Source organism: Thermothelomyces thermophilus, chromosome 1 (genome assembly GCF_000226095.1).
Source record: "Thermothelomyces thermophilus ATCC 42464 chromosome 1, complete sequence".
NCBI classification, from domain to species: domain Eukaryota; kingdom Fungi; phylum Ascomycota; class Sordariomycetes; order Sordariales; family Chaetomiaceae; genus Thermothelomyces; species Thermothelomyces thermophilus.
Genome location: NC_016472.1, coordinates 8,305,697 through 8,332,721, shown reverse-complemented (window position 1 = coordinate 8,332,721; position 27,025 = coordinate 8,305,697). Strand labels below are relative to the sequence as shown.

Sequence of the window (27,025 nt, the reverse complement as noted above, 5' to 3'; positions counted from 1 at the left end):
CAACTTAATAAGTTACACTTCAAAGTACTTCCCGATAGGCGAAAGGCTGGCGAGTTGAGAAACGGGATGGGTTTTGAAACAGGAACCGCAATGGTCGTGTCTGACGCTCTGAATCCCGTCGTGCCATCAGTGCATGAGATGTGACGAGAATCCAAGTGGGGTGTTTGTGTTTTTATGGGTGTGAATCCAGCAATACCACCCACAACCTTCGTCAAAAGTCCTCGGATAGTGATAAAAGCTCATTCCGTTAATGTACTATAGTTGGACCATCGATAGGTGCGAAGGACGGAATTACTAGTAGTTTGAAGTTAGACGCCGCCCAAGTGGGGCAGAGGGGCGCAGCAAACGCCCTTGCTTGCTGTATGGGCCTTGTGCTAGGCAGCCGGCCGCATTTCCAGGCTGAGGGGCCACTAAATCCACGCCGTGGAACTGAGACGGTCCTGGTTTATAAGGGAATCGTCAGCCAGGCGCCTACCTCTTGCCATGTTCGCCTCGCAACCTGTCGTCGGCTTTACAAATTGACTTCCAAGACCACCACCATTGCCATCGTTGTCATTCTTTTCATTAACCTTTCCTTCTTTCTCTTTTTTTTTCCCAAGATTTCGAGAATTTCAAAGCTTGCAACGTCGTTTTCTTAAGCAACCTCGACAATGCTTCAGACCCTCGCCTTCGGCGGCACGCTGGCCAAGCGCCTCGTCGAGGACGCTCCTCAGACAAGCCAGCCACCTGTAGCCCTCTATTTCCTCGGCGTTGCCAACCTTGTCGTCTTCCTTCCCGTCCTTCTCGTCGTAAGTCGAACACTGGGTTGACCTCCGGTTATCTTGGCAGTACCAAGCTGACAGGCTCCCGCAGCTCTTTTACACTTTCCAATATGTCTACCCGACGCTTGCCGCAGTGGAGGATCCTCTCCCCGCGTACGAGGCGCTGGCCATGAACGATGACGACGGCCAGACCAAGAACGGCAGCAATACCCCGATGCGCACTGCGCAGCCGGGCATGCCCATCACGGCCTCTATCCGCGCGACCAACCGTCTTATCCGCTCCCTCAACGGCTGGCTCTCCAACTTCCGCGGCCTCGGCTACTCCGTCCTCATCGGCATCCTCACCGGCCTCACTACCTTGTTCTTCGGCATGTTCGGGTTCATCCCTCGTCCCGTTGCCCACCTCTTGGCGCTCGTCATCGTCGCCCCGCTCTCGACCACCTGGACGCACCTCGTCGTCACGCGCCCCTCGGCCAAATCGTTCGCCCGGCGCATCCCCGCCCTCAAGAAGGTCTACCGCGCCACCTGGCTCCCGACCTTCCTCCTCTGGGCCGCCACCAACGCCTGCGTCTACTTCCCTATCCTCCTGGCCGGCCTCATCGGCCTCGAGCTTAGCGACCCGGAGCGCCCGGACCAGATCCGCAGCCAGCTGCCGACCGGCTCGGACGCCGGCAAGGCGCTCGCCGTGCTGGGCCTCTTGCTCGGCCTGCAGGTCCTGCTCTACATCCCCGCCGAGACGGCGCTCACCCGCGTGCAGGCCTCCCTGCTGCCGCCCGACGAGGACACCGTCGTCCCCTTCGACCGCTCCTTTGCCGGCCGCGTCGAGCCCGAGCTCGTCACCGGCAAGGGCTTCGCCACCTTCGGCGCCGCCATCAAGTCCGTCACCCGTGCCAGCTGGGTCCGCATCTACCTGCAGCGCCTCAAGCTCTGCGCCGTGTCCATGGCCATCTACTTTGCCGTCATTGCTGTCGTGATGGTTGAGGCCCTTATCGTCACGGCGATTCAAGGAAGTCAGTGAAGGTGTTGTTGTCCCGGCGGCGGTGGGACCCTGGCATGAGATTCGAAGTATGGGTTCTTGGTTCCTGTTTCCTATAGCTTTGACTGTTGGGAATCTCTTCGCAGTGGTGGTCATTATACAATCAAGTTGGATTAAACTTTCCCAGTCATGAGCCTATACTATTTCTCATTGCTTTTTACGCTCCACGCGTCTCTCTATGTTTCACCATAATCTTTGGTTCTAAAGTTAGTAATATGTGAAAACTGGCTTAATAAGGCACGATGATACCCTGCCACCGGTTTCTCCCGCGCCAACACCATCCATGACTCGGTGACCGACGGCCGGGTGCGTGGATAACGAACCCTCCTCTCTCCTTCTCCCCCGGCCAACTAGATTCTTGCTCCAATTGCCATCTATGCCGAGATGAATCTCATCAACACATTATCATGCCTTCCACTTCTTGACCACCAATGCCGCGGCCGACAAAGAACGCGCTGCTAGTCTAGTCTACAAAGGAGACGACGAGACGGCGCCACCAACGCATCAAAAATCCTCGTAATTTCCCGTCCTGATCATCCCTATCCAAGCACCCCTCGCTCAGCTCAGCCTTATCCCCTTAAAACACCTGACAACCCGGGAAATAGGGTATCTCACGACCCAAGCATATCATTTCTGATCTCTGTAGTGTATCCCTTCACATCCCTCGTGCCTTCACATGCCTCGTGACAATCCCAACCCCCGATCCAACAGCCAAAGTGACACTGGCACGCTTCACCCATCGTTCTCTCCCCCGCGGCCTCTTCTACCTCATCCTCATCACGACTTCTGGAAGAACCAGCTCGATCTCTTATTCTCGGGGGGGCTCTGAAGGTTCGCAATGGTGGGGTGGGACGAAGCAGTCGAGTCGCCGCCGCCGCGAAGCGGCTTAGCAATGCGGCTGCCGATGCTGAAACCGCCGAAACTGGTCGGCGATCCGAGTCCGCGCGTGCTGCCAGCTTTCGCCGCCTCCAGGCGCTCTTTGACCGCAGCGAGCTGGACTTCAAATCTGTTGGTGGTGATGCTGGTTAGTATTCCGTAGCATAGCACAGAACAAAAAGTCTCGGGATATGACGTACTTGTGGTTCGCCTGCGCCATCTTCTCCTGGCTCTCCTGAAGCAGGCTCTCGAGGCTCTGGATCCGCTCGTTGCGGGCAATCAGCTTGCGCTCGGCGATGGCAACCTCCTTTTTGAGCGCCGAGTTCTGCTCGACGAGCTGGCGCTGCACCTGGGTGAGCTGCTCGAGGTTGCGCTCGAGGAAGGCCATCTTCTTCTGCTGAGCGCGGTTGTTGCTGCTGCGCAGCACGTTGTTGTACTGCTCGCGCGTCTCGTCGAGCGAGATCTCGAGCTCGACCACGCGCTCGCACCGGTTCTGCAGATCGCGCATTAAGCTCTTCTTCATGGCATCGAACTCGGCCAGCTGCTGCTGCACCGTCTTGCCGTTGGCCATCGGCACCGCCCCGTTGGCCTTGACGCGCCGTTGTAGGTCATCTACCAACGCCTTGAGCCGTTCATTCTCCGATACCCGGAGCGAGAGGTCTGCCTTGAGACTCTCGATCAGATCAGCCTGCGCATTCGACTTATCGGATAACGTCTTGGAAAGCATAGCCTTGACTTCCTCCTTGTCCGCGTCAGCCAGATTGCGTGAGAGGACCTCCTCGTGTTCGAGCTGCAGAGCCTCCAACCGGGCCTCGAGATCGGCGCGTTTGCGGGCTTCCGCCTCGCTGGTTGTTGCGCTGAACGCGGACAGCTCGGCCTGCCGCACGAAGCCCTGCGTCTCGACCAGCTTCTCCCGGAGCGCCTTGAGGTCATCAGGCGGGATCGGATCGCCAGTGGAACTGATCTCGAACAGGGCATCTACTCGCGCAATTGCGTCGGCCACTGCCCTCTCGTTGTCGCTGAACACGTCCCCGCTGAGATCGAACCCTGCCATCATCTTGGCCATCTTCTCCGCCTTCTTTCTCTCCTTCTCGTCTAGCACTGCACTGGTCTCCTTCGCGCTCATCTTCATATCGAGCATCTGCTGTTTGACCTCGTCCAACTCCGCCGTGAGCTCGGCGTTGGCTTCTTTCAGTCCGTCCATGGTGATCTGGGCTTCCTTGTTCTCAAACGCCAGCCTTTCCAGTTGCATCTTGAACTCGTTGGCCTCGCTGATCAGCCTCTCGTTGTCCTTTCCGATCTTGGCGTCGTGCTCCTTCAATAGTGCCATCTCTTCCTTCGTCTCCCGGAGCTGCCTTTCCAACGCCGCGGCTTGCGTCTCCTTTTCGGCGAGCTGGTCCTGGAGCTCGTTCTCGCGGCGTAAGAACTCTTCCCGCTCGTCTTTGTCAAGCGGTAAGCTCGGAGTGCCCGCTCTCTCCGAGATACCCGGCGTCTCGGCCCCTGACCTGTCTTGCAATAGCCGAGACGGTGTCGATGGTCGTGTCGGCTTGCCTTCGGCCTTTGCTCCTGCCGCACCATCGGCAGAGAGAGGCGGCACCCACCGCTCTCTCGGCACCGTCTCTCCGGCACGCCATAATTGCACTTCGCCCTCTAGGCTGGCGATGTAGCTCTCAAAGTTGGTGATTTGCGTCTTGGCCTTTGCGAGCATCATCTTGAGCTCAGCCGGGCTGAGCTCAGCATTGACCTTGGCCTTATTCTTGATCGACTTGGCTCGCATACCAAAACGGAGCGTACTGAGAGTTTCGGCATCGTTGTAGCTGCTGGGAGAACAGTTGATGATGAGCGTCGTCCGGCTGTTGCCACCCAGAGACTCCTGTAGAATACGGGTGAGCTTTGAGTCACGGTAAGGAATGTGCGATGATTTTCCGTCCGTCAGCGCGTTGATGACCATTCCCAGAGCGCTCAAGCTCTTGTTGATCTTCTTGGCCTCCTCGAGAGTTTGCCCGCTGGCACCCGTCTTGCCGACCTTCTCACTACCAGCCAGATCAACCAAGAACAATTGGCCGCTCTTGGCCGAGCCCGTCTCGACGTTCTTTTGTGTGATGGTGATGACAAATATCGAGTGTGAGCGCGACGACTCCTGGTTCATGTTCGTCGCGGCGACCGCCCTTGCGTTTCCGCCCCTCCGCATAACCTCAAACACTTCCTGTACGCTTGAGACATAGATCTCTAGAAGCCCCTTGACGTACACGCCGCGGTTCTTCTCCTCGTGCACCGGAAGGTTGTCGTTTTGCGGAGCCAAAAGATCGCGAATCCTCTCCATGTAGATCTCCATGTAGCTGACTCGAACCGTGTACTCGATGTTTGCCGGACTGGACAAGATGTTTGTGAAGATCTGCTCGACGATTCTCGGGATGACGCCCTTGCCTTCCTCGTCGTCGATGCTCGTGCCCATCATGGTGTAGGACTTGCCCGCACCGGTCTGGCCGTAAGCGAAAACAGTACCATTGTAACCGTTGAGGATGTCGTCTACGGTCGGCTTGATTGAGTAGTTGAAGATGTCGGCCTGCTTGCACGACATGTCAAAGACGCGGTCGAAGGTAAAGGTGCCTTGCGCCTCGCGGGACTGTATCGAAAGATTAGCAACCGGCCCGCCAGGGCAGAAGACAACCACGAGCCAGAGCTGCCCGGCTACCCACATCGATGGTACATGTATCCGGTCCATTGAAGGTGACAATGGGCTGACCGCCCGACTCGATTTCGACCCGGTTCTGCGGGCGAAATCGAGCCACGACCTTGATGCTATTTGCGTTCGACATGATGGCTTCCCGCTTCCCGCGCTCCTGGGAAGCGCAAACTCATGAAGGAGAAAGGCCACAGGTCGGAGATGGCGCGAGGCGGGGACGCCGGCAAGGGATCGTCAAGCCGTGAGCAGCTTCTTCGACGGGAAGTCGAACGCGGCTTGGGGTGTTCTTTTTGTTCGAAATCAGCGGATGATCGGAACCCCGCGCTGCGTATCGACAAAATGATACGGTCCGGCGTGGAAAGGCGGAGGCTTTGTCGGGAGGGGATTCTGAAACGGGGTATCAAAATGTCGACGGCAAAGTAGGCCGAGTTCTAGAAGAAGTTAGGGGACGTAGTGGGGTCCCCGAGGCGGTGTCAGGGGTAAGGTAGCAGCGACTGCGGATGGTTGCGAACAGCAGTTAACAGTCAACCAAGTGTGGACGTTTTTTGCAGCGATCGGGTTTGTCATTAGGCGGAATGACGCGCTCTGTTTCTTGTCACGCTGCAGTCGGTCGTCTGTGGCTTGTTTCAATGGGACACCTGCACGCCGGGCAGAGCCCCGCTCATGGCCAGGCACAACGCTTTGCCGGCCGGTTGCCAGCGGGCGGCATTGCTCTGATACGACCAGGGCGTCAAAAAGAGATTACCATAGTCATGCGAGTGGGGACTCAACACCTCCCTCGCCTCCACTTTGTTTTGCTGCATCCGACTTACGGAGTACCCAGCAGGTTCCTATCATCGGCGACGGATGCTCGAGAAGGGACAGAACCTGTAGCATCAAGGACAGATGGAGTTGCCCTGTATTACCTCAGTTGCGTATCCAGACGGATTCATGAGACATGGCAAGGTACTTGGAAGCATGTTATTTTATTAGGTCAATACAAAACCACCGCCAAATGCTTTGAACTACCGGTGTGAAAGAATGTAGGCGCCTAACTTGAAGGGTTGCTTCTTGCAAAGAATGATGTGGGCCGGAACTCCAATCACGCCCCCGCCTTCCCCTCCCGTATCGATATTCCAACTGCCTCGAGAGATGCCCAACCAGAGACGTGAGCCGCACTGACAACGCCCGAGACCAATGTAATGACACGCCTTCGAAATGCTGACGGAAACTGGCCAAACTCCAGAACTCCAACCTAACCAAAGGAAGAGAGAAGGTGGGGGGTGGGGGACGGTTCTGGGCCTGGACGATCTGTGGTACGTGCGTGCCCCAAGAGCGACCCTACCGCCGTGGTCGTGTGGTCGCCATCGCCATCCCCGGATATTAAGACTGCCCAAATCATGTCTTCTCGAGGAACAGGCGCCGCAGTCTAGTCTTCCCAGCTCTTCTCCACTGTCTCCCTCACCCTCTTCATATACTCTTTGCGGTTATCTTTGTAGAGGTTGGACGCTTCGACATTTGCGGGGGATCCAGTATTGGGGTCGTTAAGCAAGCTAGCGGGCAGTGTCAGCGACGGACATCCCATGGCAGACCAAAGGGCCCGTGGCCGATCCACTCACCTCTGGATGCTGGTGAGCACGGCGGCAACGTCGTAGGTTGGACTCCAGCGGTTCTGGAGAATGTCGAGGCAAAGCTCGCCTGTGGCATAAACGTTCGGATGGAACATCTGGCTGATGAATTTGACCGACGGGGGCTTGTTTGGATACTGTTCCTCGAAGTGCATCACGAGCCTGAAAGTTCCATCTTCGAAAGGGGTGTCTGCAGGACCGATGATGACAGCGTTCCTGATCGCGATTGAGGTCAGCCACCGCGAAAGCAGGGCGATATCGGCAATGGGAGGTAGTTGCTCACCAAGTCATGACATTGTCGGGGACGGGAGATGCGGAGACGCCAGCAGGCGGATCGGTCTGCATGCGCTACAGGCATAGGATTAGCATCGCGAAAGTTCCAAGATGAACTGTTTAGCGGCGGGAATCGTCACACCTTGAAGTCTCGCATCAGACGGCGGCGCGCAGCGGTCGACATCTTGCCCAGCAGAGATGAGAGAGCTTGAGCTCCTTGGAGAGAAAATCAAGAAGTCTGCTCTGCGACGATATTTTGTGATGCAGCACAAAGTAACAGGACTGGGAGGATTCGGGTCAGTGAGTGACGTGGAAAAGAAAACGCGGTGCTGCGGCAAGTTATAACTAGCGAGAAGACGATGATGGAATCCGGGCCGGACCAAAGCTGAGGTGATTATTCAATTAGCGGGGTGGTAGTGGCCAATGAAGAAGCATGTGGAAATCATTGGGCGAACTGTCTCTGCGGGGCCGCGACTGGCAGACCTGCCGCCGAATCGCCGGTCGATCGCGGGTCCCAGTGTTTTTGCATAGTGTAGCAATTTGGCCTCCATATTCAACCGTTACTTATCGGGGGCCAGCATATCCACGGTCTGGGCAAAAGAGACCTGTGGTGGCTATCCGTTGTCACTGCACTTCGCGTTCCTTGCCTTATCGCCAACCGGCCTGCTCCACATTAGCTTACCTAACCAAGCTTTTCTGGGGTGCGTGCCGATGAAGTGGCGGGGCGCGCGCTCTGGCCCGGCTCTCGTTGCTCCACCTCCACACTTGCCCACTCGCCCCCCGTGGTCCGTCACAAGCCGAGCAAGTTCCGCCGGGATGGCACCTTAAAACCGCTGACCCTCGGCAGGGCGAGGAGATTCGGACAGAGACGCTCCATCTCATCTACCTCGCCCTTTTCGTTTCTTTTATTTTGTCCTTTATATACCTAGCCTTGCGTCCTCCTGCATTTGATACGCAGGATTAGTTGACTACCTGCATATTCTTGCTAGCTATGGCGGGGCAATTTAGGTATGCGCTGCGGGTATCGCCGCAGCTCAGAACCGGCTCAATTCGGCTCTTCTCGTCGCAAGCCTGCCTTCGTCAAGAGATTCGGGATGCCTACATCCTGAGCGCTTCCCGCACGCCAACGGCAAAAGTATGTGCCAAAACACTGCTTCCGCACATCTCTTCTGCAATGGTTCTAATAGTCCATAGTTCAATGGATCCTATCTGAGCGTTAGCGGGCCCGAACTCGGCGCTGTTGCCATCAAGTCCGCGCTCGAGAAGTCGAGAGTTCCCGTTTCCAAAGTCACCGATGTCTACATGGGAAATGTGCTCCAGGCCTCCGTTGGACAGGCTCCGGCGCGCCAAGCCTCCGTTTTCGCCGGCCTTCCTCCCACAGTCGAAGCGATTACCATCAATAAGGTTTGCGCCTCTGGGTTGAAGGCCGTTGCATTTGCGGCCCAGAATATTCAGCTCGGCCTCTCCGAGGCGCAGATCGCCGGCGGGTTTGAGAACATGTCGAGGGTGCCATATTACGTGCCGCGTGCTAGCGGGCTACCTAGCTTTGGTCATGTCAAGATGGAGGATGGGCTCATCAAGGACGGTCTTACCGATGTCTACGACCAGATCCACATGGGCAACTGCGCCGAAAACACGGCCAAGAAATACAACATCTCCCGAGAGGAGCAAGATGAGTACGCCATTCAGTCATACCAGCGGGCGCAGGCCGCCTGGAAGAACAACGCGTTTGCCGACGAGATTGCTCCGGTCACAGTTAAGGGGAAGAAGGGCGATACGGTCATTACCACAGATGAAGGATACCTGGACATCAAACTGGAAAAGGTGCCCACCCTCAAGCCGGCGTTCGTCCGTGACGGGACCGGCACCGTGACGGCGGCCAACTCGTCAACCCTCAACGACGGCGCCAGCGCGCTCGTCCTAGGCAGCAAGGCGATTGCGCAGGAGTACGGCGCTGGTTCGCGTGTCCTGGCTCGCATCTGCAGTTCGGCCGACGCGGCCGTGGATCCGATTGACTTCCCGATTGCGCCAGCCAAGGCGGTCCCCATTGCTTTGGAGCGGGCGGGGATCACCAAAGACCAGGTTGCCGTCTGGGAGTTCAACGAGGCCTTCGCCGCGGTTATCAAGGCCAACGAGAAGGTGAGGAGACCCGGATACTTCTTCCCCAGGTGAGAACCCACACTGACTGTGAACTCCAGATTCTTGGCTTGGAGGGTGCAAGGGTGAACCCGCTTGGCGGAGCCATCTCCCTGGGCCATGCCTTGGGCAGCTCAGGTTCACGGATTCTGGTGACGCTGTTGCACCAGCTCAAACCTGGCGAGTATGGTGTTGCGGCGATCTGCAACGGTGGTGGTGCGGCAACGGCGATGGTTGTGCAAAGGATCGAATCTGTGTAAAATGTATATCACGCCTCTCGAAATACCTTGTTTGGAGCACCGTGCGGCTTGGCTGCTGCAACCTTGCAGGGAGTCATATTACCCGTAGTTATTGTTCAGGTAAGGGGAATGCACTAAGGTTCCTTAGGGTTAGGGTCTAGCAGCCGTTGAATCTGCTCGTTGTGTGATTCTTGCAACCATGTTCCTTCCTGAGTCGGCCATTTCACTTCTAGTTCCCCAATTCGATTTTCACCTTGAGATGCTGTCCTCTGGGCACTCCAACTCCAAATTTCTTCAAATTTCTTGTAGCAATCACAGATCCTTGTATACTTGTTTTCTTCCTAGTCGCTTCCCATACCAAATGGGACAATAACCCTCAGATCAGTCGCATGCCCGAAACCGCGTTTGTTATCCTTGTGATTCGGCAAGCACCTCTTATCCCGCATGCAGGTTGAGCATCAATCCCACCACCGCAATGAGCCTTGTGGTCCAGTTCCTGTCAAGTATCAGGGGATTCGTCCTCGAGTTGAATGGCGATGAGCTTCGTAATTGGCTACTCGTCGAGAACGATGTCGCCAGCATATATTTTGACATGAGCAATGAGCTGAAACGCGGCTTCCCCGGAAACTCGCCAGCACTCGAGAATTTGATCGATAAAAGTCTACCCCAAGAAGACGATGTGCCGGAGGGAAAGGGTTCCCCATGGCCGGGGTTCAATTCATTCATCAAAGAATATCTAGAGTACTGGCGGGATGTGGATTTCGCAGATGTTGTTCGGCTGCATTCCCGGCTCAGTGACCTGCTCAAGTATGGTTGCCGCTCCGTTTTTATCCTGATACGCATGTCTTTGCTGACGCCGGTGTAGCTCCTGCGCAAATGCTCTCGCGAATCCCACCTACGGTACCGTGTTGATACAGACCAGCATGTCGCTTTCGGAGTCCCTCTCCAAGTTGGTTATGAGCCTAACCCGGCAGCCCCATCTGCTCGCACAGATTCAGGGAGACATGACTGGCGAGGAGTCCGGGGAGAGGAAGTCCATCGTGGAGCTCGCAGCCGACATTATCCAAAAGATCTTTACTTCCTGTCTGACAGACCGGTCCAGCACGAGGTGGTCAGAGCCAAAAGGGAAAAAGGTGGCTGTCTATCAGTTTGCCAATCTCACCCTGAAGTTGCTCTTTGCTGTAGGTCTCCATCCATTATTTCTCTCCCTTGTTTTCGGATCTGCTAACCGTTAGCTAGTGCAACAAAAGCCGGCTTGCTGTACAGATGTTCACCAACATTTCCACGAGCGCACCGGCATTGTCACTTTACCCTGCATCTCAACGTGTTACCTTTCTATACTACCTGGGCAGGTTCTACTTCGATCATGGACATTACCGGCGGGCCGAAATGTGTCTGGCGGAGGCCTACAGCCAGTGCCTGCCGCAATTCCAAAAACATCGTCGTCAGATCCTCACCTACTGGATCCCCGCCAACCTCCTCCTCGGCCGCTTCCCGTCGTGGGATCTTCTCCGCCGCCCCGAGGCTGCCGGATTTGCCGACATCTTCGTACCCGTCTGCGCCGCCATCCGAACGGGGAACTTTGTCCTCTTCCACCAGGCTCTCAACCTCAACCGTGACTGGCTGTGGGGCAGGGGCTTCTATCTAACCTTCCTCTACCGTCTGAAGCCTCTTGTTTGGCGTTCTTTTACCCGCAAGATCTTCATGTTGACGTGGGAAGGAAGCGCGGACAACACAGACAACCGCGCGCCCCTGCTGTCGTTCGAGGATGTCGTCACCGCAGCAGTGTACGTGCAGAAGCTCCTGGAGGGCTACGTCCCCGCGAAGCCGCCGGCGGGAGCGCGGCCCCGCCTGACGGCAAACGCCAACTCGCTCCTCGTCAAGGCCGTGACCAACAGCGCCGGGGCGGAGCCGGACACGGCAGATTCCCTACTAGTCCCGCCGCCGGGAGGGCCCCGCCGGCTGATGCCGTCCGAGGGCCTGATCTTCGGCAACAAGCGGCCAGACCTCGAGAGTATCGAGTCGATAATCGCGGGGCTCGTGTACTCGGGCCTGCTCAACGGGTTCATCGCGCGCCAGCAGAAGCGGTTCGCGGTGGAGGGCGCCAAGAAGAAGGGCGGCAACGCGGTCGCGGCTGGGTGGCCCATCCCCTACGAGAGTATACTGGAACGGTTCCAGGAGGCATGGCAAGAGGCTCTGGATGCGTGCGACGCTGGGGAGCCCGTCGACCCGCCTGGCGCGCTGGATGACGTCCCTGGTTGGGTGCGGGCTCCGTCATAAGGCTCTTGTGGATTGATAGATAGAGGTGGAACAGGGAAGATCGAGACGATGGGACCTAGTAATATTTTACGGATCGATCAGCACATCGTCGTGTCCGATAGAGAAGCGCGCATGTCGTGAAGCTGATGGATGCTTAGTCTTGGCTGCCATCCGTGAAATCCCTGGAACGCAACTCGAGGAATGGATAGGACGGTCAACACCATCACCGTTCACACAACGACGTCCCCAAAACGTGGAATTCGTCAATCATTGTTCATCCTCATTGACTCAGCTCCTCCTTGTCTGGGCTATGCCAACACCTCATCAACAAGACTGGTTGAGCTCCCATTCGCAACGATTTCCTTTTTTGTTCGAAACCTCGAGCCGTTCCAAAACCCAGCCATCCATTCCGCTTCGTCTTCATTCCAGCCATAGATCTCTTCGCCCGTAAAACCAACGTATTCAACCAAAAGGTGCAAAAGACAAAAAAGCAATCTAAAGGAGGTAAATGAGGCAACGCGGCCCCAAGATGAAGGATATAAAGTGAAGAAGGGGTATATCGCGAAGCTGCAGGATCAGATTGAGCCAGGTTGCGAGCCTGGAAGAATAGAGGGGATAAGAAGAATAAGCCGCCGCGTGGCGAAAGGAAAAGGGCAAAATAATGACTAATGATGGCCCCTGAGCGAAGTCGAAGGCCAACTCATGAATCGAAGGGGAAGCCGGGTGTTCACGGCAGAGCCGAAACGACCCCAAATAACAATAGACACTAAACGCAGGCGCAAACTGCGAAATAAGGCGCGACTCTCTATACACAGCAAGAAACGCCGAGGTTTTTGTTTCGCGTCCAAAGGGTCGTTCGAGTGAGGATAGGAGGGTCAGCTCGAAAAGAAGACGAAACGGTTCAGAGGAGGAGTGCCCGCGGAAACAAAAAAGAGGCGGGCAAATAAGGAAGAAGCAACAGGTTTGGTTTGCCTTCCTCCTTTCTCCTCTCTAGAGAAGGGCCGCGGCGGCAACAAGCGCGACCACGAGCCCGGCAATCGCCGAGCCGCCCTCGGCAGCAGCGCCCTCGTTCTTCGATGTGGTCGACACGGGCTCCTTCGCTGCCTCAGACGCCGAGGCCTTGACGGGCTCGGGCGCCGTGGCCGGGGCCGTCTCGTTCGACAAGGTGCTGCCCCGCACGTCCTGCTCGTGGAACATGGCGCCGTAGAAGGCCTCCGAAGAGGTGGAGGAGGAGGAGGACGAGTCGGAGGGAGTGGACGTGGACGCGGCGCGCGACGAGGACGGCGCCGCCGTGGTAGTCGGGACGTCGGAGTCGCTAGTGATCTTGGGCGGTTCGGGCGCCTTTGAAGAGGAGGAGGGCTTGGGCTCGGGCGTGGGCGAGGGCGAGGGCGAGGGCGAGGGCTTGTCGCCGCCGTCGTCCTTGTCGTCATCATCGCTGTCGTTATCATCGCCGCCGCCGCCGCCTGAAGAACCGTCCGTGTTAAAAACCACAATGTTGGCGGTCTTGCCCTTGGGCACAGTGACGACGCAGAAGTTGGCGTCACCGACGCCGCTGGTGCTGACGGGGCTATCAACGCTGTTAATGCCGCCCTTGGAGGGGTCGATCACGCAGGGCAGGCCGTTGCAGCCGCCGTCGGGGCACTCAATCTTGAGACCGTAGGTCGGGATGCTCTTGGCCAGGGGCGTCTTCAGGTACTCGGGGTTCCACGCGATCTTCACAAAGGTCTCGCCATTGGCCATGGTGTTTGCGCCGGCGACATAAGGGGTCCAGTTGCCGAGTGCCTTAGTGATGACTCCCCAAACGCAGCCAACGGAGGAGGGGATCCCGGGCGGATTGATGTAGTAGCTGGCAATTACCAAGGTTAGTGCCGTTTGCTCTGGAGCGTGCACGAGGCTGGAACGACTCACTGCGCAGCGGTTCCGTCCCAATAATCCGGCCCCGGTACGGCAATTGTTGCCGTGTCTGTGACATCGGTCGGGATGATCATGGCCTCGTTGCCCGGCAGTACCGTCTGGCAAAACGACACGATGCTGCCCGCCTTGTTCACGGCCTTCACCGCGCCGGTGCCATCCACACAATATGGCCGGTCCTCGAACGGCTTCTCTGCCTTCCCGCCGTTGCAGTAGAGTCCGCCGTACTAAGCGTAGACCTCTCAGCCTGCTGACTCTTGTCTCGAGTTGTGAGAGAAGCGCGGAGACCTACAATGGACTCGGGATACGTATACGTCGTGCCTGGTTTCCACTGCGCCATGACCTTGCCAGACACACAGGCAATCGGGCAATAGTCTCCATCGTTGCAAGACTGATCGGGGCTCAGGGCGAACCCATTGTTATCTTGGCCCGGGACGTAGACCAGATCGGGATGGTCTGGCAGCGTGCAGGTAGCCTTCCTCGCGACGATCTCGGTGGCGTTGGCCGCCTCCTCCGCCTGGCGGGCATCATGATTGTGTCCATGGGCATGCCTCCTCGCATATTCAACATGTGCGTGTCGGTGACCGATGCTGGCGGAAGCCGACTGGGCGGTGAACAGAACCGAGGCCGAGCCGATGGCGGCCTGGAACGTCGAGATCCTCATTGTGCGAGGAGGGGGGCAAGGGGTTCGAGTCGAATTCGGCCGTGCGTGAGTGGAATTTGCGAAGTGGACTGAAATTCTTTCAGGCCCTTCGAGTCTCTTTGGTCGCGCGTTTTTCCGACGCGAAGGAGAGCGAGCGTCCTGCGTAATATCGCGCGTCCGGCGGTCGCGACAACACTGCAAACGGCGCAGGAGCGTCGCCAAGTACGGAGGTTGCGAAGCGAACGGCGAAGGAACGAGGGGACGTCCTGAACCGAGAACGACGGGGAGAAGGGTAACGAAAGGAGGAACGAGGGACGAGAGACGAACGAGATGGTCAGAACGGGAGCGGCGCGATGCCGACCCTTGACGACCAGGGGCCCTTCAACTCCACGGGCGTTGCTCCATGCCTGGGCTTTCTGGGGCCGCTCACTCACAGCGTTGGGGGAGGCTCAGCACTCGGGGAAGGGAACAAGGTGCGCGGCCCACGCAAAGCAAAGCGAGGATCTGGCGTGATGCAACGCCATATCCACCCATCTCGACAGCCTCACTCAGGGGTCCTGCCCAATCAGGGAATCGAGGGTTGACGGTTCCTGAAGTCTCATCTCGGCAGTGGAAACGCATTACAGGGGTTCGCTCAGGCACACTCGCTGCTCCGCCAATAGCGGCGGCGCTTGGAGATTGCGGTGTTAACGCCTGGCGGAAGGAGCCCTCAGGCTCTGTTTTGGCCGAGCCCAGGCTCCAGGCTGGTGGATTGCTCTTCTGGACCCTTGACTCGATCCGAAAAAGACTATCTTGCTTGCCCACTTTGTGGGTAATTCCGTACAGTACGTCCGTAGTTATTGGCTTACCGAACTTGCTTCTTTCTTAGTTTGTCGGCTGACTAACAACCAAGTAGTGTACTGCAGGCACGGAAAAGTGACATCTCGTCGCGTCCTAATCCGCACACTAGTGTCTGTAGTACGCGAACGTGGAAATTGGACCGCCAACCACAATTGACTACACTACTCCGTAGTAGTACTTGGTAAGATTGGCTTGCCAGGCACGGTTCGGGCGCGGCCACAACGCGCTACTTCGGTCTGTGGTGATCTTCGGGCAACCTTGGCAACGACTCAGCCCTGTGGAAAATCCTTCGGCAAGGGCGTGTTTCTAATCATGTCCACAGCGCTGCTCTAAGTCGTGTGCATACTCCGTACTGCGTTCTTCCGCTGCCCACTGTGGCAGTTTGGAGTCGGCCACATCGAGGAGCGCCGTGTTTCAAGAACAGTGAATTCGATTCTCCCTCCCGCTTCTCGGCAGCATTCGGTCTGTTTCTCGAATTTTTTGAGGATACTGATTGGTTGCGATGTCTTGTGCGAGAATGCTCCTCACCATCTCCGTCGGAAGCTGTGACAAATGGATCGGCGGAAGTGAAAACATTTTCCAAATGGAGATAAAAGAAAGAAAAGGCAAGACACGAAAATGCTGTGGTCATAGGTCGCTGAATCATGTACGGGGGGGCTACAAGCGATCCGTTCAAGTGCGCTGTGTCTTGGCGCGCGGCTCGGGTTATTGCTGGGTCAATATCTGCCATAACTGTATATGTCCATATAAACTCCTAGATGAGTTGAGTTGACTAGTGGTCAAGACTGTGTCGATGTCCCGAAAATAAGCTTTCTAGAACGCACAAATGAAAAAGAGCGATGGCAACATGTAATAAGGCTCCCGGGCCGTGGGCAAAAGAATGGTGGTTACAAAAAAAGACACACCATGGCGTGTCAATAGGAAGATACCCACGTGAAGATAGGAGGGAAAATTCCCAGGCTCATATCCGTACAGCACGCGACACCACAGGTATTCAAAAAGATTACGAGGAATATCCAGAGAAAAAGAGGCTGACAAGGGTGAGATTCGAACTCACGCCCCTTTCGAGACCACGGATGATGATTAAGGGTTGAACACCTTAACGTGGCGCCTTGGACCGCTCGGCCACCTTGCCTGGATGATTGTTGGTGTTTTGTTCGCTGCAGAGTTTTTTCTCTGTGGAAACTGCAGCGGAGTTTACACCAAGCCAAGAGTGGAGATGAGCAAACGTTCATAGTTGGCTGGGCGGTCGGGCCATTGGACTGCCGAGCCAGCTTTAAGTACGGACTACGGATTTCTGTAGGAGAGCTCGGACAATAACCGAGTATTCGAACATGACGCCAAGAGAGCAACTGGCAGCAGAGTGGCAGACTTTGTGTTGACCTACGCCATGTCACTGGGCTGGCTTGACCATGCAAATAACGGATTGCGTGTAAAAAGCGATTTCAATTCGATCGGGCCAAGCTTTGAAATGGAAGCTTGATCCGTGGAGCACGTCCATGCTCCGTGAAAGGCTCCTTCCTCCTCTTCCCTTTTAAGCTGGATTTAAGCCGAGCCTTCGCTCCCAAAGGGAGATGTATCGTGCCTCATAATCAAGCCTTGACGTAGTCACTTTTTTTTTTTTGACTACCCCTAAATCTAACACGACGAAAACCGACAAACCCCAACAAATTTTCTAGATAGTTATGTGCACTACGAAGCACACAAAAGCCGTGCGCAAAGTACTCCGTGTGGATTCCAACATTGAGAGAAGACCCAGGAAAGCACGTGGGAAACACGTGTAGATCTCGTGACTTGGAGCGCAGCACACTCGGTCACGGGATCGCGTGATAAACTCGACGACATTCCCGGTCCTTCCCAGTCGAAGTCGACATGGCAAACGCAGGAGCACAAAATGACGCCGGTACGGATTATTGGCCCATCCACATCACCCGCAGCGATGGCCAAGGGTACCCCAATCTCGACCACAGCGCCCTGAGCCCCAACGAGGACCAAGACGTGACGCAACAGGAGCGCTGGGAGGTCATCGTCGCCGGCCATCTGCAGAACCAGGTCGGGCCCAAGGATGACAGTAGGTCTCTTGTCGTGTCAGGGCTTCCAAGTGTCGGTGCTGATGGGTACAGAAAAGCAGTACAAACTCGCCGGATTTCCCAAGGGCTATGAGCTGCGGTGTGCGGTGAGAAAAGATGGAGGCCGTGATTACTACCTTTACGGCCATCCCCTGGGTCCCAAGGCCAACTATCGCACTCCCGGCGAGTTTGCCCTGCACGCCCTCTGGTTGGTGAGCGACTCGACAGACAACAGCCAGTGTCCCTGTGACCTATGTCCCAAGTATGTCGAGAGAGCCAAGGCGGACAGGGACAGGAGTTTACCACCCGCGTTGCCGCCGCCTTCGTCCTCTGCCGCCGTTCCCGCCTCGAGGCCGGCGACGACGACACCGCCAACGGCGGCCCCGGGGAACCCGCCGCCAGCCCAGCAGCAGCTTGCCCAGCAGCAACAGCAACAGCTACAGCTTCCGCCTCCAGGAACTACCGGCTGGACCAATGTCTTCCGCGTGGGCGAGCTCGTCTGGTACAAGCACACGGCCTGGCGGCTAGGCGTTATCCTCGCCATCACCCCTAAGCCCGGCATACCTCTCCACCCAGGCGCACCCGACTCCAGCTACCACTTCACCCTCGCTCCACTCGGTCACGCTCTGCTGGAACAGCCTAGCCTGGTCAAGGATTGCCAATCCATGCGCCCCTTCCTCACCTTCAGCGTGCCCCATACTTCCATGGATGAGCTGAGAGATCAGACATTCGATACGGTCAACTGGGAAGCCCTCGCTGCCCGCATCTCCCAGGATCCCGACCCCAACAAGCGCGAGATCGGCCGCCAGATGCTTGGCCTCGAGGCTTCCAAGATGGGGGCCCGCGCCATTAACGACACCTTCTCCACCTTTGACCTGCGCGCCCAAGGCACCACGGCCGACGGCGCCCTGCACGTGCAACACTATGGCGGCGTCTATCTCGGCGCCGAGATGGTCCGCGTCGGTGACCCCGTCCGCGTCGTTGCAACCCCGAGCGGGTCTCCATCCCAGCAACAACAACAACATCAACAACAACAAGCATCCCAGCAAGCCGCCCTCCCGCCCGACGCCAACCTCGTCATGCTCGTCACCGAGATCCAGGTCCTCACTCCGTCCTCCCTGACCGGCGACGCCCGCGGCGCCGCCACTCTCCAGTTCAAAGGCGACCTCTACCGCGCCGCTCGCCTTTCGACTGCCCACCCGCCACCACCAGGCACTATCCCTTCGGGGGAGACCCTTGGCCCGGCCTTCGCCGAGGAGCTCGCCACGCGCAACGCGATCGACAAGGAGAGCAACCCGGACGGCGGCAACGCCGACAAGGCCGTGTTCTGGAGCTGGGTGCAGGTAGGTGCGCAGGTGCTGCGGGGGGAGCAGGACGTGCAGGGCCGGTTCTACGTGACCGAGAAGCTGATGAGCGTCATCGACCCGGCCAAGTGGCAGGAGTGGGTGCGGCGTGGCCGGCTGGAGGAGGCGCCGGCGTACCTGAACAACCGGGGTCACAGCGGCGGGGGCCAGTACCTCGGGCGGAGAATGGGGAGGAAGGCGGCGCTGGGGAACGCGGTGGGCGTGGAATTTCGTGTGCCCCCGGGAATGGTGGAGAACTAAGCCTTTGTTTTCCTCTTTTTTCTTTTCTTTTTTTTCCAGGAGGACCGGGGGATGGAAATGAACAGTTCAGAGGTGGTTCGTGTGTTCAGTCTACGGACTACATGTATGGTCATTAGTTCATCACCAAGGGTGGCATAAAACGATGGAATCGCGGGTTACAGAAGTCGAACCAGTCACAGATCACAACTGGACGCGATTCTCTTGATTGGCCATTGGAAGGCTTCCAGATAAAGTCATGGATGGTGGTCATCAAGCAGGTGACGAAGAGCCCAGAACCGAGATTGGTTTTACGTCCCTATTCGGGGTGCACACACCATGCTTACACGTCTTTTCTTTGGCGGGCGGCCACCAGCTGGGTTGTCGCTTAATCTACGGAATCCAAGATGACATGAAAATCCAACCTCTGCAACATCAATAATTTCTATGGAAGACAATGCAAAGGTTTTTTTATCCCTTTCCCTCTCTCTCTATCTTCTTTCCTTTTCCCTTGCTATTTTGCTTCCTTTCTATCTTTCTCTCATCCCTTTTTTATTGGCTTGTTTGATTGATTGTTTGTTTCATTCGTGACGCTTCTCGCGAGCGGTTGTTGAAAGAGAATGAACGGATCAACACATCGGTTCGCATGTTACGGCTCCGTTATCGACCTCCGTTTCAATCAGGTACGAGTACCTTAGCTATGCATTTACGTATTATTAGTAAGTCCATTATACACATAGGCATCTTCCGACCTTGATTCTGCGAGACAACATCAAACATGCTGCTACAGCGATCATCCCTTCTGCTCCAAGGACAAGGCAGTGGAGAGTCTCCACCGGCTCCCAGAGAGCCGGGTCGGCGGTGGGAAGAGGCGGTGAGTTAGGTGGCATGTTGTGTTTTCAGATACGTGACATGTAAAAACGTTACGATACTGCAATACATTGTGAAATTTCACAACTTCACTTTCGAAGGAGGGTTACACAGAACCGAAACTGTCATCTTTGTGTGTCCCGAAAACACAGTTTTCTGGGAAAACGAGCTAGCATTCTGATGGCCGGAGATTATGAATTGCACTCGTGGAGAAATTTCTGACCGATCTGCATGGCCAGACCGAGCATTTCGGTTCCGGCTGGCTGGCCGTAGTTAGGTATCTACCATCTACCTCGGTAACTAACGTGCTCCGGACCTCGTCACTGGACCAGTCTGCTTGTCTGGATTGGCGCGTGGGGGAATGCGCCATGGCCTTTCAGCTTTCGCTAAAATGGAAGGAGGCTCTCCGGTCCAACAAAACAGACTTCGATAACTGCGCACTCGATACACGAAAACCACATGCCTTTCTCGGCTTCCTATCTGGGAAGCAGAGCTTTACACTAGCGTCTTCTGGTATATATAACACCTTTCGTAAAACAACCAATGTGTCGATCTAGACAGAGTACACAAAGTCATCGCAATGAGCTGAAGGAACCAAAACTTCCATTTTACAAACAAATTGCTTGAAAATTGTACTTGTGACGGATGCACAAGCAGCCACGTTTACCAGGGCGTGTTCGGGCCGACCCTTGCTTCGATTAAGCCAGTCCGAGCGAGATCCTGCACACCACCAGCACACGATTACAGTGCAGTTGTGTTGTAGTGTAAGCACGCTGCCGACCCGAGCGTCTGGATTCCCGTCTGCGCCACCTCAATTCAATTGAGCCGAGCTGGCAGAGCCTGCATTGGCTGACCGAAAAGGAAGGCCCGAGCTCGGGTCATCGAAGAACACAACGTGCTTCCCGAGTAAGGTGGCAAGTCAGCAGACAAGATTGTTCCAAGTACAGATTACGCGGATAAACGAAGACGACAAATGAAGGAAACTCTTGCAATTCAGCCGAGCACCTGGCTCTTTTTTTTTTTTTTTTCTTTTTTTTCTTTTTTTTGGGGGGGGGTTGGTCAGTGCATTTATCAGCCGGTCGGTAACCCAGGCTTTGGCATCGCCAGGAAGTAGTTGTAAGCTGTGGAACACTTTGTCGCCATCCGAGACGTTGGTTTTTAGGCATTTGCATCATCCTAGTTCTCCCACAACCCGAAATGAGGCATCATCCTGAATCGACTTCAAGGTGTCTCGCATGCAGTAAGCATTGGTTAATCGGCCGTTTCTCTGATGGTGATGCGTGCCATTGTGCACAATGAACATGGCAGGGTAGCTCTTACGCAGTGTATAGAGAATACGGTAATTCGTAATCCGTACACTGACTACTTGCTATTTCCAGCGAAAATACGCCTAGCGCGATTCGGTGCGACTACGTGGATCATGTAGCCAAAATAGGTATCATTGGCATCATGTATAGTATGCACCATGTTAGAATCGCTTTCCTTGGAACAGGGTGCAATCCCTTATTTGGTACAAGTACGTCCTGCGGAATCTCACTGGAGGACGGAGGTGTGTAGAATTCCACTCTGAAACCCGGGTGCGACTCAGCAAAGATGCAAGGCGAACAAGGCAGATAGATATCAAAGCGGAACAAGGGAAGGCCTGCCCTCCTCCCCCCCCCCCCCCCCCGGTCTTTTGAATCTCCCCTACGCCCAACCCGCATGTCGTTTTAATGACCGTGACGATGTGATGGCAATGGAACACCTTGGAATTAGGTCACTGAACTGGCAAGTAAATGACACAGCACTTTCCCGTGGCGGCACGTCGACTGCGCAATAGCATAATTCTCTTTAACATCGCCATTTGGAGACTGATGAACACGGCATCAGCGCGGCATAGGGAAATGTCATGATTGCATGGAGGAATCCAAAAAAAAGAAGAAAAAAAGCCTCGGCTGTAACCTAGTAGGAGGACGAGAACAGAAAAGTAACATAATATCTCCCAAGAAAAAGTCCCTACTCTTGTGCTTCCTCTCCCCGGTTTGGTCTTTTGTCAACCACCGGGCGTGTCCCGTGGCTGCCAGATCCCTCCAAAAACCTGTCCGCAAAAGCTGCACTGCGCCGTCGAGTTGAACTGTGTGGCTGCTAGCAGTAGCACCTCTGGTCCTCCATCCTTAATCCATATCCCTTCCCATCTCCGTGTCTCAGTGCGCATGTGATCTACCCCAACGTACTATCTTAATCGCCTTCGTCCGAACTAGGCATCAACCTCATCGTGACTTTTTTCCACCAGGAGATCGAACGGGGAAACGAAGAAAACAGAGGGGGAAGTTGGGTTGGTGTTGAGGGCGGGGCCTTTTTTTTTTTTTTTTGTGGGGGGTGGGAACCAAAAGCACGGTTGTGTCGATGCAATCGAGTCGTGATCGGGTCGTGTTCGCATGTTTTCGTGTATATATATGTACGGGAGTATGGGCATTAGAACCCCGCGAAACCAGGAAAGCAACGCTCTGTCGTCTGGATCAATTTATTCGGGGTGACAGGACGTTGGTAGCCCAAATCCCAAATCCGTAGAGGCAAGGCCGGTTCAGAAACAGAGACAAGAAAGAAGTCCACACGAGCCGCTTCATGCTGGGGGAAAATGTTCTGACGTATAGAAGGGAAGATACCAGAAAATGTGTTTCATCGCTAATAGGCTCATGCTTGCTGGGGAATGTTGACTGAACGTATCGAGGGAGGGGAAATGCCAATAGAAAATATCAACCCGCTTGCTTCGACCGCAAACCCATCATCAACTCACTTCCTCTCTTCGCCGCAAACTGCTCCTTAAAAGACAGGGGGCCCGTCACTTGAGTTTCAAGGCCTCGATTTTCGCCTCTATGCTCTTGAGCACCTCGGGGTCGGGTTCCGGCTCGACCTTCCTCGGAGCTAGCCGGTGGCATTTGGTATGGGAGCATTTGGCGCAAGCCGGTTCGTCGGTGGGTGGCGACGAGAAGATGTGTTTGCAATCATCGCATTGATAATGGGCAATCCTCTTGCTCGGAGCGTCTCCGGGATAGCCGTACGGATACTTGTCCTTCTTGGGGCTGCGCTGGGCGTTAGTGAACAAGGTCGGAAGAGAAGAAGAACAGGCAGGAGAAGGGAGGAACGTACGGGTCTCGAGGGCAATCAGTGCAACGGACGTGTTGGCAGCCCTCGCAGATCTTGGTACCAGCGAAGAGCCTCTCGCATTCGCAGCAAGTTCTCCGAATGCGCTGCCGGGGCTTCCTATAGTAGAGATCCTGGCCACCGGACTTTGCTGGCCGCTTGATGACGATCTTCTTGGGCGTCGGGTCCCAGTCAGGGATGATGGGTGCCTTCTCGGCACGTTCCTTGATGATGGCAGCCCGCTTCTTGCGGCTCTCCTCCCTCTCGGCCTCGGTGCGCTTCGGCGGCACACGGGGGCACTGCTTGCAGCGCAGATGCTTGCACTGGGGGCATTCCTTGTGCACCCCAAACGAGGTGCCGCACAGATGGCACTTCCTGTGCACACGCATCCTGATGGGCTTCTCGACACGGAGGGCGTCACCTTCCGTCTTGTGCCACTCGTTGAGCGAAAGCTCCAAGCCGTATAGCTCGCCCAGCTTCTTCGCCCGCTCCGCGAAGATTTGAGATCTGGGTACCTTGGTAGCTTCCACGGCTGCGGGAACTGCTGCCGCCGGCGCGGGCGCGGGCTGGCTGTGGGCAGCAAGTCAGATACGGCTATTCCAGGGACGGACAACTGGATGGATGAAACGTGTCTCGTTGCCTCTCTAAAACAAGACACCCGGCCCAAGAGAAGAAGGCATCATGAAAGTGGTCAAACATACCTCGTAGTAGCCGCGGGAGCAGCACTAGTCGTGGCGGCCTTTGCGGCGGCGGCGGAGGTCCGGCGAGACGAGTCGGTAGCCTTCTTCAGAACGGTCTTCACCCTCAGCAAAACCTTCCCCAATCCCTTCTTCTCCTTCTCCTTCTCCTTCTCCCTCTCCTGCGGGACAGAAGTCCCTCCTTGCGCTGGCGAACTCATGGTTGATGGGGGTACTAATGCAGTTGCAGACGCTGCTGTGGATGATCGAATTCAACTGTGGGAACCGCTGGATAGCGTGTTCAGCCCGTTCTTATTGACGCAGGAACGATCGATATTGTGAACCCCCCGAAGCTCAATGCTTGCTTATGCGATCCGCATCAGGGTTGATAGTTGAATGTCGAAACACGCTGTGGCGAACCAGCAAGATGCAAGTCAGGTCCAAGGGCGGCCGTGCACGGGCAGTGGCTTGCAAGTCGTGTGTGTGCGCTCGAGATCAAGCTGCACTGTGAGCCCAGGTCATCCAACGAGCGCGTTCTTGTGGTGCAGATATGGCCCTGGGCACGAGTCGCTCGTCGTTGTTTGTCGTGTAGAGGTCACCACTGCTCTTGAGAATGAGGGGGAGAGAGACGGCTCGAAAAGGGACCAACGTCGCGGGTGGGAATTGGGGGGAGAAGAGAGCGGAGAAAGGCCAGCGGATCCGGTGTGGTGTGGTGCGGTGCGGTCGACTTGCCTGAGGCTAGCAGGGATAACTGGGATTTTCTTGCGCTCCAGCGAGCCACGGGCGGAAACGAGGGCAGGATGCAGCACGCTAGCGGTGGTCCGGCAGGATCTGGTATGGTCCGAGACGCCAAAGTTACAGCCAACAGCTCAGGCCCCAGTCGAGCAGAAATGTGTCACGCCAGCAATCACCGATGCTCGCGTCGGCAATAGCGTTCACCTGATACGACAACGTAGCGCTTCCTCCTCCGAGGTAGATTGCGTAAAGTGAATGCGCGAGGCGCTGCCCTGGGCGAGATTGAAGCGATGGTTAACTTGAACCGCGTCACGGGCAAAACCCCGGGCGCTGGGCCATTCCGAGACCTCGAAACGACTTTGCCACTGCTGGTCCCGAGGAGGCGGGAAGGGACGGGAACACTGGGGCACCTAAACGGAGAAGGCTTGTTACACCACGGTGTTGTATGTAATTACAGGTCTGTACGCGTCTTGTACTCCCGCTCTTCTGGTACGTGGGATGCAGTGCATTTCAAGGCACAAATGTTGAAACAGCCAGCATTGGCAAGTTTGCAGGCCGTGATCCAGTAGGCAACAAATCAAAGTTCAAAGTCCTGTTTTTGGTCCTGGCAAGTTTCCGGAAGGCACAGAGGATTACTTGTCGTAAACCGCACTCTGGAGTAGTTTATTTACACCAGGCAAACAGGAAAAAAGGTACCTACATACCGTGCAAACGTGTGCGTGCCCCATGGTGTTGTCCGTACTTTTTCGGAGGACTGCATCTGAGGTTCAACACTTATGCAAACGTAACAGGCGCCCAGGATACACTAGTGTAGTACTGTACAACACAAGTGTGGTGCGCAACTCCACTGGCTCGAGCCAGTCACATCGCTTGCCTCTCCTTTGGAAGCATCCTTGTCAATCCAACCATCAGAAATGGGAAACTCGCCCGATTTCCTAGTGTACACTAGAAATTTCAGAGTAATAAGGTGGGCCTCTCCACAGGACGGCGGCGCCAGTCGCGGTGGCTGGAGTTGATCCCGACAGCAAGGGTCCAGCGGGGTTCACCCCACCGTTTTCCAGAATTACATTGTACACAGTAACCTCCCTCCGTTCTTCGTACTAGTCCACTAACTAGTGTACAAGTGCCCTGGCGATTGCAACCTATGCTTTCCAGAGCACGGCAGGCCAGCTTCCATGCTCCTGCCAGTGGGCTGCTGCTGCTGTGTCGTTGATGAAAAGCCAGTTGCCAGCACTGGGCAGGCGGAGGATGGGGACTTGGGGCTGTGTTTCGCAGCACCTGCAGATCAATCGATTGCGGTCGTGTATTGTACCAGAGTAGGGATCAAAACGCTCACACACGCCTACTCCGGAGAAAGCTCCGAGCTGACGACACCGCAGGCTGCCGGGCCGTCACCATCCTTGACCGCGGTGGCGAGTTATGGCAGCCTGCCGACAAGGTCGTAAACGACTTGCCATTTATTACCTACCGGGGGCCACGAAACGGGCAGTTTCTGCTGCTAACCAACACACCACCGACACCGCACCGAACCATGCAGCTGCCGTACACTAAAGCATGTCCGGTCCAATGCAATAGTAACGTTAACGCCAGCGAATGCACCAGCCCAAATCCAGCATCGCCCTGATGAGACACCAACATGGCTCGACCACCCACATCCAAGGCCCGTCTCGTCGTCAGCAGGTTTCGGTGCTCTGGAGAGATGAGGGTTACTATACACAGTAGATACGGACAGCACAAACCGCGACGCTGAACATGTCGGTCCCAGTCACGTCAGCCGGTCGATTGGCTGTATTGCAACCTCGCCCGAATCGCCGGGCAAGGCTCGAGCCAATCCGGGGCACCACTTCCTCCGCCATGCCGCTGCGCGATTTAGAGGGCGGAGAGGATGCGCAAGTCAGCTGGAGAGGTTAACCGCATGCAGCAGCAGTCAACAGCACACACGCCAGACCAGGTGTTGCCGTCGCATCCCAGTCTCCCCGGCTTAATTAATCTACACTATCAGCGAGAGCGAGCGACGACCCCAGGCCCATCCTCCGACCTTTCCCCGTTGAGGTTGCAGTTTTTTGGTGCGAACCAGGCGATGCGTCGTGTCAGGAAAGACGGCAAGTGGCTCATCAGGCACTTTTGCGTAACCCACTGCACCGCTGCCCCTCTCTCTCCCCGGCCTCCCCGCGCGATCTTGCGGTTCGCCAAGGGGCTGCCGGTCGAGATCCGATTGCTCACGCAGACGAGCCCGGGTTGTCGAGCAACAAAGGGCAAAGACGCCCCGCAAATGTTTCTTGACGAGACCGACACAAGGTACTATTGTACAGCGTCGCATGATATGACAATGCCAGACACCTGGGGGTTGGGTTCAACTCGTTGCAAGACACAATAATGGACGGGAGCATCCGCTGCCTACAGAGTATGTACGGTATGTGTGTACATACATACATCGCAGCCGCTGCGCTGGCCCTAACTACGCAAGGGAGAAGCCCGTCGGCCTGGCTCGGCCGCCAGAGTCTCTTGAGAAGCTCTACGGAGTAGGGTTTCCGGAAAAAACCATTCGCACCTCCGCGTTACCTCTCCTAGGGTCTCGCTTACGAAAATCTCTTGCGTTCTGTGCCGCACTCGTGCCGGGTCTTCTGCAGGACCACAATGGCTGGCTGGCCAGTTGCCCTTGGTCCCAAACTGTCGGGTCCGCATTCACTTCAGCCGGAGTTTT

At 56.0% G+C, this 27,025-nt stretch overlaps 8 protein-coding genes and 1 non-coding gene across 9 annotated transcripts; 4 read left to right on the top strand and 5 right to left on the bottom strand.

The window, feature by feature from the left end:
- The first annotated feature begins 508 nt into the window (after nt 1-508).
- MYCTH_2314130 (uncharacterized protein) lies at nt 509-2,068 on the top strand. Its single transcript, XM_003660330.1, has 2 exons — nt 509-788; nt 853-2,068. The coding sequence occupies exons 1-2, from the start codon at nt 651-653 to the stop codon at nt 1,777-1,779; spliced, it is 1,065 nt and encodes a 354-aa protein (XP_003660378.1). The 5' UTR covers nt 509-650; the 3' UTR covers nt 1,780-2,068.
- Nucleotides 2,069-2,233: 165 nt separating this feature from the next.
- MYCTH_2298622 (uncharacterized protein) lies at nt 2,234-5,599 on the bottom strand. Its single transcript, XM_003660329.1, has 2 exons — nt 2,874-5,599; nt 2,234-2,803 (listed from the first exon to the last, which is right to left on the bottom strand). Exons 1-2 carry the CDS (start codon nt 5,372-5,374, stop codon nt 2,575-2,577), a joined length of 2,730 nt encoding a protein of 909 aa, XP_003660377.1. The 5' UTR covers nt 5,375-5,599; the 3' UTR covers nt 2,234-2,574.
- Nucleotides 5,600-6,306: 707 nt separating this feature from the next.
- Nucleotides 6,307-7,517, bottom strand: MYCTH_2073656 (uncharacterized protein). The gene is made up of 4 exons (XM_003660328.1): nt 7,382-7,517; nt 7,250-7,314; nt 6,958-7,182; nt 6,307-6,891 (listed from the first exon to the last, which is right to left on the bottom strand). The coding sequence occupies exons 1-4, from the start codon at nt 7,421-7,423 to the stop codon at nt 6,768-6,770; spliced, it is 456 nt and encodes a 151-aa protein (XP_003660376.1). The 5' UTR covers nt 7,424-7,517; the 3' UTR covers nt 6,307-6,767.
- A 518-nt stretch (nt 7,518-8,035) lies between these two features.
- On the top strand, nt 8,036-9,808 carry MYCTH_2298614 (acetyl-CoA C-acetyltransferase). The gene is made up of 3 exons (XM_003660327.1): nt 8,036-8,374; nt 8,434-9,378; nt 9,438-9,808. The coding sequence occupies exons 1-3, from the start codon at nt 8,231-8,233 to the stop codon at nt 9,633-9,635; spliced, it is 1,287 nt and encodes a 428-aa protein (XP_003660375.1). The 5' UTR covers nt 8,036-8,230; the 3' UTR covers nt 9,636-9,808.
- Nucleotides 9,809-9,838: 30 nt separating this feature from the next.
- MYCTH_2298612 (uncharacterized protein) lies at nt 9,839-11,984 on the top strand. The gene is made up of 3 exons (XM_003660326.1): nt 9,839-10,421; nt 10,480-10,795; nt 10,854-11,984. Exons 1-3 carry the CDS (start codon nt 10,090-10,092, stop codon nt 11,892-11,894), a joined length of 1,689 nt encoding a protein of 562 aa, XP_003660374.1. The 5' UTR covers nt 9,839-10,089; the 3' UTR covers nt 11,895-11,984.
- An 879-nt stretch (nt 11,985-12,863) lies between these two features.
- On the bottom strand, nt 12,864-14,448 carry MYCTH_37110 (SUN family-like protein; the record flags this gene model as incomplete). The annotated part of the gene is made up of 3 exons (XM_003660325.1): nt 12,864-13,719; nt 13,782-14,011; nt 14,077-14,448. 3 exons carry the CDS (start codon nt 14,446-14,448, stop codon nt 12,864-12,866), a joined length of 1,458 nt encoding a protein of 485 aa, XP_003660373.1.
- Nucleotides 14,449-16,299: 1,851 nt separating this feature from the next.
- On the bottom strand, nt 16,300-16,402 carry MYCTH_t16. The gene has a single exon. It is a non-coding gene; the product is annotated as a tRNA-Leu (tRNA).
- A 600-nt stretch (nt 16,403-17,002) lies between these two features.
- MYCTH_2298606 (uncharacterized protein) lies at nt 17,003-19,058 on the top strand. The gene is made up of 2 exons (XM_003660324.1): nt 17,003-17,338; nt 17,391-19,058. The coding sequence occupies exons 1-2, from the start codon at nt 17,140-17,142 to the stop codon at nt 18,938-18,940; spliced, it is 1,749 nt and encodes a 582-aa protein (XP_003660372.1). The 5' UTR covers nt 17,003-17,139; the 3' UTR covers nt 18,941-19,058.
- A 2,540-nt stretch (nt 19,059-21,598) lies between these two features.
- MYCTH_2086248 (uncharacterized protein) lies at nt 21,599-24,223 on the bottom strand. The gene is made up of 3 exons (XM_003660323.1): nt 23,611-24,223; nt 22,916-23,479; nt 21,599-22,848 (listed from the first exon to the last, which is right to left on the bottom strand). Exons 1-3 carry the CDS (start codon nt 23,805-23,807, stop codon nt 22,608-22,610), a joined length of 1,002 nt encoding a protein of 333 aa, XP_003660371.1. The 5' UTR covers nt 23,808-24,223; the 3' UTR covers nt 21,599-22,607.
- Between the last annotated feature and the right edge of the window lie 2,802 nt (nt 24,224-27,025).

Bases quoted from the DNA above. Each gene is read 5' to 3' on its own strand.
- MYCTH_2314130 (XM_003660330.1), top strand. From the start codon at position 651: ATGCTTCAGACCCTCGCCTTCGGCGGCACGCTGGCCAAGCGCCTCGTC. The intron at 789-852 runs GTAAGTCGAACA...AGGCTCCCGCAG, and splicing joins TCCTTCCCGTCCTTCTCGTC to CTCTTTTACACTTTCCAATA.
- MYCTH_2298622 (XM_003660329.1), bottom strand. From the start codon at position 5,374: ATGTGGGTAGCCGGGCAGCTCTGGCTCGTGGTTGTCTTCTGCCCTGGC. The intron at 2,804-2,873 runs GTACGTCATATC...CACCACCAACAG, and splicing joins ATGGCGCAGGCGAACCACAA to ATTTGAAGTCCAGCTCGCTG.
- MYCTH_2073656 (XM_003660328.1), bottom strand. From the start codon at position 7,423: ATGTCGACCGCTGCGCGCCGCCGTCTGATGCGAGACTTCAAG. The intron at 7,315-7,381 runs GTGTGACGATTC...CTATGCCTGTAG, and splicing joins GTCTGATGCGAGACTTCAAG to CGCATGCAGACCGATCCGCC. The intron at 6,892-6,957 runs GTGAGTGGATCG...ACTGCCCGCTAG, and splicing joins GTGCTCACCAGCATCCAGAG to CTTGCTTAACGACCCCAATA.
- MYCTH_2298614 (XM_003660327.1), top strand. From the start codon at position 8,231: ATGGCGGGGCAATTTAGGTATGCGCTGCGGGTATCGCCGCAGCTCAGA. The intron at 8,375-8,433 runs GTATGTGCCAAA...AATAGTCCATAG, and splicing joins CCCGCACGCCAACGGCAAAA to TTCAATGGATCCTATCTGAG. The intron at 9,379-9,437 runs GTGAGGAGACCC...TGTGAACTCCAG, and splicing joins TTATCAAGGCCAACGAGAAG to ATTCTTGGCTTGGAGGGTGC.
- MYCTH_2298612 (XM_003660326.1), top strand. From the start codon at position 10,090: ATGAGCCTTGTGGTCCAGTTCCTGTCAAGTATCAGGGGATTCGTCCTC. The intron at 10,422-10,479 runs GTATGGTTGCCG...ACGCCGGTGTAG, and splicing joins CGGCTCAGTGACCTGCTCAA to CTCCTGCGCAAATGCTCTCG. The intron at 10,796-10,853 runs GTAGGTCTCCAT...ACCGTTAGCTAG, and splicing joins CCCTGAAGTTGCTCTTTGCT to TGCAACAAAAGCCGGCTTGC.
- MYCTH_2298606 (XM_003660324.1), top strand. From the start codon at position 17,140: ATGGCAAACGCAGGAGCACAAAATGACGCCGGTACGGATTATTGGCCC. The intron at 17,339-17,390 runs GTAGGTCTCTTG...TGATGGGTACAG, and splicing joins GGTCGGGCCCAAGGATGACA to AAAAGCAGTACAAACTCGCC.
- MYCTH_2086248 (XM_003660323.1), bottom strand. From the start codon at position 23,807: ATGAGTTCGCCAGCGCAAGGAGGGACTTCTGTCCCGCAGGAGAGGGAG. The intron at 23,480-23,610 runs GTATGTTTGACC...TGCTGCCCACAG, and splicing joins GCTCCCGCGGCTACTACGAG to CCAGCCCGCGCCCGCGCCGG. The intron at 22,849-22,915 runs GTACGTTCCTCC...CGCCCAGCGCAG, and splicing joins ACTGATTGCCCTCGAGACCC to CCCCAAGAAGGACAAGTATC.